This window comes from Pongo pygmaeus, chromosome 9 (assembly GCF_028885625.2).
Source record: "Pongo pygmaeus isolate AG05252 chromosome 9, NHGRI_mPonPyg2-v2.0_pri, whole genome shotgun sequence".
Taxonomy (NCBI): Eukaryota; Metazoa; Chordata; class Mammalia; order Primates; family Hominidae; genus Pongo; species Pongo pygmaeus.
Genome location: NC_072382.2, coordinates 21,285,381 through 21,296,455, shown reverse-complemented (window position 1 = coordinate 21,296,455; position 11,075 = coordinate 21,285,381). Strand labels below are relative to the sequence as shown.

At 57.7% G+C, this 11,075-nt stretch overlaps 1 protein-coding gene across 1 annotated transcript; it reads right to left on the bottom strand.

The window, feature by feature from the left end:
• Nucleotides 1-60: 60 nt before the first annotated feature.
• On the bottom strand, nucleotides 61-9,250 carry PEX16 (peroxisomal biogenesis factor 16). Its single transcript, XM_054440459.2, has 11 exons — nucleotides 8,110-9,250; nucleotides 7,868-7,903; nucleotides 6,638-6,714; nucleotides 6,118-6,251; nucleotides 5,883-5,983; nucleotides 5,017-5,097; nucleotides 4,729-4,881; nucleotides 4,544-4,616; nucleotides 4,232-4,351; nucleotides 1,328-1,392; nucleotides 61-710 (listed from the first exon to the last, which is right to left on the bottom strand). The coding sequence occupies exons 1-11, from the start codon at nucleotides 8,219-8,221 to the stop codon at nucleotides 652-654; spliced, it is 1,011 nt and encodes a 336-aa protein (XP_054296434.2). The 5' UTR covers nucleotides 8,222-9,250; the 3' UTR covers nucleotides 61-651.
• Nucleotides 9,251-11,075: the final 1,825 nt, after the last annotated feature.

Below are 11,075 nucleotides of genomic sequence, written 5' to 3'. Positions count from 1 at the left end.
TCCTCCCCGAGCCTGTCTGGCTCCCACTCCCTCCCCAGTGCTGGCCAGTGCCGGATGTCCTTTTTCCAAGGGAGAAAAGCCTTTTACTCTCAACCGAGGATGCAGGGCTTGAAGTGCCACTTGCGTGGGAGCCAGGCTCACTGTTCACCAGGCTCTGTCACAGGGAGGCTGCCAATGCCATGGCCTGGGGCTGCCAGAGCCACAGGGCCCTGCAGAGAAGGGGCAGACGGAGGGTCCCAGCCAGAAGACACGCTGGGCAGCGTTCGGCCATCACCGGGGTTCAGCCTTCCTGTCTTCACCAGGGGCCAGCGAGAGAGCAGCAGTGTTTGCTCCTGTGGCTGCCGAGGCGAGCGGCTTCCCGGGCTCCATGAGGTGAAGTCACCGCTTTCTGTGGGAGAGGAGCCTGGTTCCCACTCCTAATGAAGGCTTCTTGGCCCGGCAGTGACAAGGTGCGGGCTGCAGTGGCATCGTCACAGGAGAGCGCAGTCAAAGAGGTCCTGGGAGGAACGCTGGTGGCGACCAGGGCTGTGTGTGGGGCCTGGCCGGTAGGCACGGAGAGGCCGCACGCTGGGACGCTGCCGGAGTCAGTTTTATTAGGGAAGAGGGGCTCCCTGCCCCACCCCTCCCCACACCCTCCTTCCGGGAGGTCTGTCAGCCCCAACTGTAGAAGTAGATTTTCTGCCAGGTGGGCAAGTAATCCATGAGCGGCCCTGCAGTGGGAGAGGGACACGTCAGGGCAGGCCAGACCCCAATCTGCGCTGTGGCGCCACATACAGCACCTCACCCCTGCGGCCCAGGAGCCAGCCCAGCTGGCTGTCTTGCCCTGCCCCTAGGAGGCAGCACTGCAGGGGATTCTGGTACCATTTACAGACAAAGACCCTCAGGCCCAGAGAAGCTCAGCCAAGGTAGGCATTGAGGGGCCTGAGTCAGGTCCGGTCACCCAACCCAAGCCCAGTGGGCCTCTGCTCAGGGAGGATCTCAGCAGCCCGGTGGACCCCTTCTCTGCCATCGAATCCCCCCAAGATGAGATGGTCTCGTATCGCTCCAAGATACTGTGACCAGAAAAAAGCTGGCAGCTGATGTGGTCTAACAGTCCCCCCACCACTGGACACCCTCCTTCCAGCCATCCCTGGCTCCTCAGGCCACCCTGGCCGATGCCCAGGGGCAGTCCCACCCCCAGCAGGGGCAGCCCCACCCAACCCTGACTTCCCGACTTCCTCTCCTGACTGTGCCAAGAATGAAACTGCAGGAGACAGAGGAGTCAGGGAGATGCTTGCGTGCACCCGCCTTCCAGCACCACAGTCATCGCGGCCCCACCCCTGCTTACTTGTGACCAGGCCAACGCCAGGGACATGGTCAGCCAGCAACTGGAGCAGGAAGAGGATCCTGGCCCTGGGGGAGGCAATAAATGGGGAGCAAGCTGAGTGGGGTGGGGGTGGGTCCCCGCAAACCAGGAGGCCCAGAGGCCTTCACGGACCACCGTGCCGAACGCAGCGCATTCCAGAAAACAAAGGTGACTTTCTTGGGAGGTAGGACAGAGCCCGGTACACAAGGGCAAGACCTCTGGGGTTGGCTCTGGCCTCCACCCTCCACCAGCTCAGCTTCGGGGTGGCTGCTGATCCACAACACCTCCTCCCATTCCTCTTTCCCCTTCCACCAACATCCAACACCAAAGGCCTCTAGAGGGTCGCATGTGGAGCAGCGCCCTGGCGGTACGGTGAAGGGTCCAGGGAGGACAACCCCACCCTGCCCTCGGGAAGCCCCCAAGTCCGGCAGAAGCGCTGGGCTGCATGGAAACCTCACAAGCCACCAATGAGAGCAGTCAGGACCCCGGTAGGGGACACAGTACTGAAGAGGGCACATTTTGGTTCAGGGGAAAGGGCAAGGCCCAAGGCCCTGATTTTTAAGACAGGAGGGTTTTCCACAGGGGAACTCGGGTGAGATGAGGATGCTGATGACAATACATAGCGCTGCGTGCTTACTACACCCCACGCACTGCTGTACACGTTAGTCACTGAGCCCCTACAAAGTGGGTACTGTCATCATTCCCATCTTACAGGTGAGGAAATGAGGCACAGGGGCATCAAATAACTTGCTCAAGGCCACACATCTGGAAGGCAGCCTGGCTCATGTGTCTGTCTGAGCAGCAAGAAAAGTGGAAGGCTGGGGGCCAGGTGTGGTGGCTCACGCCTATAATCCCAGCGCTTTGGGAGGCCGAGGTGGGCAGATCACTTGTGGTCAGGAGTTCGAGACGAGCCTGACCAACATGGAGAAACCCCATCTCTACTAAAAAATACAAAATTAGCCGGGCGTGGTGGCGCGCACCTGTAATCCCAGCTACTTGGAAAGCTGAGGCAGGAGAATTGCTTGAACCCGGGAGGCAGAGGTTGTGGTGAGCCGAGATCACGCCATTGCACTCCAGCCTAGGCAACAAGAGTGAAACTCCGTCCCAAAAAACAAAAGAAAAGAAAAGAGGAAGGCTGGCTGGGTGCAGTGGCTCACACCTATAATCCCATCACTTTAGGAGGCCAAGGCGGGCCTTTGTTTCCCTAAAGGATAGGGAGCAGGGTCCAGAGAGGTGCCAGGGTGCGGTCCAGAAGGTGCAGCCTTACTCTTTTTTCTTTTAAAAAAAGATGGTGTCAGGCCAGGCGCGGTGGCTCACGCCTGTAATCCCAGCACTTTGGGAGGCCGAGGCAGGCAGATCACGAGGTCAGGAGATCGAGACCATCCTGGCTAATACGGTGAAACCCCATCTCTACTAAAAAATCGAAAAAAATTAGCCAGGCGTGGTAATGGGCGCCTGTAGTCCCAGCTACTCGGGAGTTGAGGCAGGAGAATGGCATGAACCCGGGAGGCGGAGCTTGCAGTGAGCCAAGATTGCACCACTACACTCCAGCCTGGGCAACAGAGCCAGACTCTGTCTCAAAAAAAAAAAAAGACAGTGTCTCGTTCTGTCACCCAGACTGGAGTGCAGGCGTGCGATCTCGGCTCACTGCAACCTCTGCCTCCTGGGTTCAAGCGATTCTCCTGCCTCAGCCTGCTGAGTAGCTGGGACTACAGGTGCGTGCCATCACGCCTGGCTAATTTTTGTATTTTTAGTAAAGACGGGGTTTCACCATGTTAGCCAGGATGTTCTCTATCTCCCAACCTTGTGATCCGCCCGCCTCGGCCTCCCAAAGTGTTGGGATTACAGGTGTGAGGCATCATGCCTGGCAAAACTATGCCAGTTTTTTGTTTTTTTTTTTCCGTTTTGTTTTTTTGAGACAGGGACTTACTCTGTCACCCAGGCTAGAGTGGGATGGAGTGAACATAACTCACTGCAGCCTCAGCCTCCTGGCCTGATCCTCATGCCTCAGCTTCCTGAGTAGCTGGGACTTACAGGCGCACACCACCATGTCTGGCAAATTTTTTTTTTTTTTTTTTTTTGTAGAATTGGGTTGCCCAGGCTGGTCTCGAACTCCTGGCCTCAAAGTCAACCTCCTGCCTTGGCCTCCCAAAGTGCTAGGATTATAGGTGTGAGCCACTGCTGCCCAGCCTATGCCAGTTTTTAAGCTGTTATTAGGTCCTAGACAGAGGGGGTCCCAGGAGCCTTGCCTGCCTCACAGTCCCAGCCACTGCACAGGGTTTCCCCCTGTCAGACTGTGGTCTAACCTCACGCAGTCATAGTGGCAGGTCTGTGGAAGAACTGGTCCCAAGCTGCCCCCTGCTCAATCCAGCAGGCCTCTCTGAGGCTGGGAGCTCTGGACCCTCACAGGTGACTGAGTGAGGGCTGGGCCAGGCAGCGAAGGCCAGGGGAGATCCCGGGTTTGGGATCTAGCTCTACCACTGGCTAGCTGGGTGTCTTTAAGTTGCCCAACCTCCTTGAGCGTCCAGGTCTTCCTCTGAGAAGTCAGGATAAGCCAAACTATTTGGCTGGAAGAAGTGGAAATGAGCTAGAGGCCATGGGCGCCCGCCCTGTCGCCATCCCTGTGGGCCGCCTGGCAATGCCCTCAGCCCTGCCCTCAGTGCCTCTCCTGCCAACCAATGTTTAAGTTCCTGCTCAAGTGGCCTGATGGCCCAGAGAGCTCTGCGGGCGGGACTGGGCTGGCATCTGGTGACTGCCACCCGGACAACACACAGTGCTTGGTGAACCCTGGATGAGGCGTGGGGAAGGGAAGGCGCCAGCAGGGACCGGAGCACCAGTGCCCGCTTGCCAGCCCTCTCCCTGGCTCAGGGTGTCCTGGGTGCTTACTCGGAGAAGCGGTCGTAGAAAGGAGAGCGCAGCAGGTAGTAGAGCAGCAAGATGGTCCGGCGCCGCAGCTCCCGCCGCTCCCTCCGGGTCAGGCCCTTTCTGTCACTCAGGAGGCTCAGGCTGGGAGGCAGGGAGGACATGGTCAGGGCCAGGGGCATGATCTAGGCCCACGGAAGGGGAGGAGCCGTGGGCTGGGTGTCCAGAGGGGCAGCAACAGGAGGAGCAGGGGCCGCTGCCACCCCGCCTATGTGAGGCCAGGATTGTAGCAGAAAGCCCAGCGGAGAGTGAAGCCCCAGGCAGGCCCAGGCTCACCTGGTCACATCCACAACACCAGCCAAGAGCCAGGGTTTCCACGACCTCTGACCCCACAGGCCCAGGCTGAGCACTGACGGCCAAGGCGTCAAGGATGTCTCCAGCACAGGGGCCTTGCTGGGCGCACTCCCCACTCAATCCCCAGCCCGCAGTGCCAGTCCTATCCTGCCCCGCGCTAAGGATACAGTGCAGCAGCGGCCGGGCAATGTACAAAAACTCTGCGATGGTCTCCTGCAGCCCCAGGGGGGTGGGGGTCGCACTCAGCTCCTCGTGATGCTGCTGCTGCCGTCCCTCCCGCTGCTGGGGAGCTCCCCAGTGCCTGGAGTGCAGGGACGGCGCTAGAACACAAGGGCAGCAGATGAGCGAGCCAGGCCCAGGCTGGGGCAGGGGAAGGTGGCTGCTGACCAAAGCCAGTCCCTCAGGCCCAGGCAGACAGCACCTAGGTGCCCAGGCCAGCCACATCCTCCACTTACTGTTCTGGAGGGTTCGCACCACCCGGTTTGACCGCTTCCCCACATAGGACTGCTCATGGCTGCCAGGGCTGTGGTCACCATCTAGCAGGGATAGACAGAAGGCCAGACAGTCAGAGGGACATGCTTCCAGCGGAGCCTGCAAAGAACACGTGTGCAGTGAATGCTCAGGAGCTAAGGGGAGAACAGATGAGCTTGTACTATGGCAACAGCTGAGTCAAGGCAACTACAACCAGGGTGGCAGCTCAGCACAAGACCCGTCCACAGAGGAAAGCACTCTGCAGTCCTCCCTGGCCTGGGGAAAGCTCAGCATAGCTGTGGCCAGAGCCAGCCTCCCGGAACCCATGGACAGGCAAGGCAGGGAAGGCCCAGCCTGACCACATCTATGGGGACCACAGCACCAGAGGGGCCGTCTCCTCTCAATCCTTTGCCTTCAAAACAATCATGATGAGAGGCAATGAACTGCCCCAACTCAATGTCCAGAGAGTGAGGCCCAGAAGCTGACGGGATGGGCCCAAAGCCCTGAAGGGACAGATGTGGTGGGTGCCCTGCCTCCTGCCTCTAGAGGCTATGGTTCTGGACACAGAACTAGGCCCAGAGGCGAGGTTGGCGGCATCCCTTCTGTTCCCTCTTCCTGCAGGCTACAAAAATGAATGACTCTGGCCATCACAAGTACTGGGTTCGTGTTCTGATTTTGTCCCTAGCCGCATCATTGTCTTCTCTGTCGAATACAGGGCAATGAGAACACATAGTTGATAGGGACAGGTGTGCTCCACAAACAGATACTACTGTATTCATGCTGGTTGGATCTAAATCCTCAAGTTAGTCCCATGGCCCATTCCGCTCCAGGGCTTGGGGAAGTAGCTCACCTGGGGGCCGTGCCTGGGTCTCTCTGTCCAGTGGAACGATGGGGGGTGAGGTCTGGAGGCCAGCCTTGAACCAGAGCAGCAGGAGCATCCGCAGTACGGCCCTGGTTCGGGGAGTATGTCAGGGCTGTGGGGAGGTGGCTAGCCGGCGGGAGGCCAGGGATGCTCTGCTGAGCACCATCTGTGTAGCTGGCCTGCGTCACCCCCACCCAGGACCCTCTCCACAATCCCAACCTACTTGGCCAGCTGGATGAGGGCGATGACAAGCCAGCGGCCCACTTCACCCCACACCTTGGCAGCTCCCATCTCCATGAACACCTCCACGCACTCCAGCACGCTCAGCCATGTCAGCAGCTTCTGCTGGGACAGTGACTGCAAGAACCCCAGGCCAAGAAGTCAGGAGGCCTGGGACCCTGTAGTCCCAGGCCCTTCTCCTAGGAGGGAGCTTCTCTGACAAGAGATGTGGACCTTCCCCTTTCCAAGCCTAACTGTGCAGGTGTGAGTTCAAACACCAACTCCACCATTAACAGGCTGGGGGACCTGAAACAGCTGACTCTACCTCTCTTCACCTGAGACAGTCTCTTCATCTAAGATGGGAATACTCACACTTTACAGGTCACCTAATGAGATGGTTTGAGGCTCAGATGGACATAGGCCTGTCTCATACTCCATGAGACGTGCTGCACGCATGGGCTAGCTGCTACTATTTCATTCCTGAGTCCCCGTGCTTCCCACCCCGTTCTTGGCAGAATTCTCACCACAGGTAACTTTTTCCGAAGCTCCTTCCGTAGGATCCCGTCATTGAGCAGCACAAGCAGGTTAGAGGCAGAGTACACTGAGGGATAGAGTGTGGCCTTGAGAGGCTGGCTCTGCAGCCTCCATCCCTCTCACCTTCTCCCCAGAGCTGCAGGGATCACCTGTCACATGCTCTGCTCAGGCACCCACAGACTATGTGGAAACCAACCTTCCTCTCCACCCACTTCCTCAGCACTCCCCTCTCCCCAACATGATCTCACAAGGGTGGCTGGACCAAGAAAGGATGGGTCAATCTCAGTGACATGCCAGTTACTGCCCTGCTGGATGGCACTGGTCATCCAGCTGCCCACAACTGCCCATCGCTCTCTGAACTGCCACAGATACACGGTCCCACCTCCTGGCCCTTTCTCTCTTGGCAGCCTGTTCCTGAGGGTCTATTCCACCTCCACTTTTCTTTTTTCTGAGTCGGAGTTTCGCTCTTGTTGCCCAGGCTGGAGTGCAATGGCACAATCTCGGCTCACTGGAACCTCCGCCTCCCAGGTTCAAGCAATTCTGCCTCAGCCTCTCAAGTAGCTGGGACTACAGGCACCTGCTACCATACCCAGCTAATTTTTGTATTTTTAGTAGAGATGGGGTTTCACCATGTTGGCCAGGCTGGTCTCGAACTCCTGACCTCAGGTGATCCACCTGCCTCTGCCTCCCAAAGTGCTGGGATTACAAGCTTGAGCCACTGCACCTGGCCTCACCTCTGCTTTTCAAAACCCAGTTCATTCTTTCAGGACTGTGACAGCAGTCACTGGGCAAACACTCTTGAGGTAGTCACAATCTGGGAATCCTGGAATCTGGGAGATCTAGACTTGAATCTTGGTTCTGGGACCATCAGTGACTGTTCTCTAACCTCACTGAGCTTCTTCCTTAAATGGACAGTGATGACAATAACAGTACCACTTAATATGACTGTAGGGAGGATTAACAAGTAAAGGTAAGAAAGGCACTTAGCCCAGCGCCTGGCGAGTAGTGAATGCTCAGATAAGGTCCCCAGACGTGTCTCTTGACTTAGGGACATGGAGGGCCCAGGACAATGAACAACAGACCTTGTGCCGATTCAGTCATAGCACAAGGTGTCTAACAGGCAGCCCAGGATCTCGGGCTGGGCTGTTCACCCTCTGTGGGGAACTCACCCGGGGCCAGGCAGCCGATCCCCCATACCCCACCCCCAGAGCCCGGCTCACCCAGCTCTGACAGCTCGTGCGAATCGGCGAATCGACCTGGGGAGAGGGTACAGAAGGAGGTGTGAGTGAGCATCTGCCTCACATTTCGTCTTCGGGTCCCGGACATCCCCTCCTTACGCCCTTTGGAAACCTGGACAGGTCTTCTCAAGCACAGCGATCACTACCCTGACTCCGCAGGGAAGGGGGCCACTGGGGTCATAGGTCAGGGCCCAGAAGGAACGGATCAAAGGTCAGGGTGGCACCTGCCAGCAGGTAACTGAGGCCCCGCACTGCCGTCTCCAGCTGGGCCGTGGCGGCCGGGTGACGAGTCACGTACTCCTGGTAGCGGAGGCCCAGGAGCCGCAGCTTCTCCATCCTGCCCTCGGCACCGACAGACCCACAGAAGGACCGTACGACAGGCTGCGGCGCCCTGCTTCCTGCGCCCTCCTTCCTGCTTCCGGTCTTAGGCCCGCCTCTTGGTTGCTTAACTTCCGCGGGCCAGAAGGCTGAGGACTTGGAGAGCCGGTGAACCACCCTTCACCCCATCTCTTGAACCACTTCCCACTCGGGTAGCGCTTAGCAACTGAGGGCCCAAACCCGGCCCCCTACTCCCTCAAGTCATTGGTTAGCACGCTCTCCGCCCCTGACCCGCCCAGCGCCGTCAGCACCCAGCTCTTCCGTTTACTGGGTTGGCTGCCCTTGCGCCTGCGCAGTTAACGCTCCGGTAAAGCTGGGCGGCAGTCAGAGCAGTTCATTCTAGAGAAGGGAGCTGGAGCCCCGAGTCTTTCCAATGGAACGCCGAGAAACTCGAACGGCAGGGCCGGATTTTAAAGGGCTGGGAGATAGCGGATCCTTGAAAAAAGGAGCCTCGGTCAGATTTGGGGAGGTGCGGGGCGCCTAAATACAGTCGGACTGTGTCTCAGCAGGCGCGCGTTCGGCCAGTATCCCCATCTCCGTTTCCTCAACAAAGGTAGTGCTGGGGAAACTGAGGCAGTAAGGAGTCCAGCCCTCTAGTGCCGTCTCGATCCCCTAGACAGCAGTTAGTGCTCCGGCTTCGGCCTCAGCTCCCGTATGGACTGTGCCCCCCAAGGGCTCGAGCCTGCATTCCCACATACGCGAAGAAAGCCCTGGCCCGGGCTTCTGTCGGCTCGGTGGCCCTTGGGCGGGAGTATCCCTTCTCTGGGTCTCAGATTTCCTGATCTGTAAAATGGTTTGAGGGCAGACTTGATCCTTCAACTCAGAATCGATCTCAGCTTTCTGGCCCTCGGACGCGCCTCGCAGTCCTCAGCTGCGCCCCCAAGGGAAGGGGAGACCCCTGAGGAATATCTTGCCAAACCAAGCAGCCTCCCTGGAACGGGTGGCACCGGGAGAGCTGCGGCGAGTGGTGGAGGGAACGGGCGCTCTGGGGAGGTAGCGCTGATTGGCTGCGGGGAAAGGGGCGTGACATGGGTGGAGCCGTGGGCCAGTGCCCTGAGGGAGCGGGCCAGCGGATTTATGGTACCCTGAGAATAGTAATACATTATTTTACCTAATCCTCTCCACCAGATATCTCCAGATGAAGAAAGCATCCTTTTAAGAACGCCCAGCCAAAATTTGAGTGCTGGTCTTTTCTGACCTCAGAGACTAGGCGGTTTTTTTAAATTCATTTTTTTAACTTTAATTTTATTTTTAGAGACCAGGTCTAAGCATCACACCTCACCAGGAAACCACAACCTTCCTTCCACTCCCTCACTCCACCCTACTCCACAGCTTAGTTTTCTTCTCTATTAGGTGGGGGATTAGAGCTGCCCTCTACTCACATCAAAGAACGAAGACCCAGGGAAAGGTGACCAGGGGCCTGAGGAGAGGCAAAGGTCTTGGAGAACAGAGGAGGTGGTCATGGGCCTCGTCGACATCATTTCTGGCCACGCTCTGGGTTCCAGGCTTGCTTGCCCTCCTCCCAGCAGCCCCAAGTTGCTATGAACTGTTCACAGATGGGAAATTAGAGGCCCAATAAGGAGGGGAAAGGATTTGTCCCACATGGCACAGCAAGGCACTAGCCAAACAGGCCACAGCGCAGGTCTCCAGTGGCAGTGCCCTCTCTCCTACTGCCCACAGCCCACAAGAGCTGTGACATGTTGAGGCTCCTTGGTCATAAGGCCAGTTAGCAACTGGGATTAGGACTTAGGCTCAGGGCCCTCAAGGTGAGGCTTCTTCTCCCTTCCTCTGCCCCACCTTGTTTTTTGTTTGTTTGTTTGTTTTTGAGACTGAGTCTCACTGTCACCCAGGCTGGAATGCAATGGTGCAATCTCAGCTCACTGCAAACTTTGCCTCCCAGGTTCAAGCGATTCTCCTGCCTCAGCCTCCCGATTAGCTGGGCCTACAGGCGCCCGCCACCACGCCCGACTAATTTTTGTATTTTTAGTAGAAACGAGGTTTCGCCATGTTGGCCAGGCTGGTCTCGAACTTCTGACCTCAGGTGATCCGCTTGCCTCAGCCTCCTAAAGTGCTGGGATTATAGGTGTGAGCCACTGAGCCCTGTGGGGCCCTGCTGTGCACCAACATCTTAATGAACTTGTTCCTCAAGCCTCCAGGTTGGCCACTCCTCCAACCCTCCCTCTGCAGCTGTGGAGAGGGTACGGAGAGAGAATTTAAGGTTCTTCAGCACTCCTTGGGCTGGAGGTCCTGTTTCTGAGGAGAGCAAGGTGTGGAGGGGAGAAGGGCAGACTCCCCAGGACAGAATAGGAAGGGGCTTGGGCTGGAACCAGTTTCTCCTCCCTCCCTCCAGAACTGGGAGGAGGAGCATGAGTCTAGCCAGGTTGGCAGCAGCAGGGCTGCCTGAATTTCCTCTCGAGATCCCAGGCCTGATTAGGCCCCAGAGACAAAGAGTTGCGGTGTGTGCAGGAGGCAGGAGGCCCCTCCCCTGCTCCCTGGCCTCCTGCCTGGGCTTGGCCGTCTTGTTGGGCTGGAAGGACCTTTGGGCAGGTTGAGCTGTATCCTCTCTCCTTCAGTTTGCCCCAAGTCACAGGGGAAGAGAGGTAGACCAGTCCAACATGTACCCATGAGAGTACCAGAGGCCCAGACAGGGAGTCTTACTGGTCTAATAGGGTCACACAGCAAAGTCCTGAGCAGAGCTGGGTCAAAATGGGTCTTAGGCCAAGAGGAACAGCACCTGTTTATATGCCCATACGTATCTCTCTTTCTCCCTCCACGCCCCCAGAACAACCCCTTGGGGGCCTAGCAGGTATCT

Excerpts from the sequence above, each read along its gene's own strand:
- PEX16 (XM_054440459.2), bottom strand. The coding sequence starts at position 8,221 with ATGGAGAAGCTGCGGCTCCTGGGCCTCCGCTACCAGGAGTACGTGACT. Across the intron at positions 7,904-8,109 it reads CCTCAGTTACCTGCTGGCAG|GTCGATTCGCCGATTCGCAC; the intron begins GTGCCACCCTGA and ends CCCTCTCCCCAG. Across the intron at positions 5,984-6,117 it reads GCCCTCATCCAGCTGGCCAA|GGCCGTACTGCGGATGCTCC; the intron begins GTAGGTTGGGAT and ends TCCCCGAACCAG.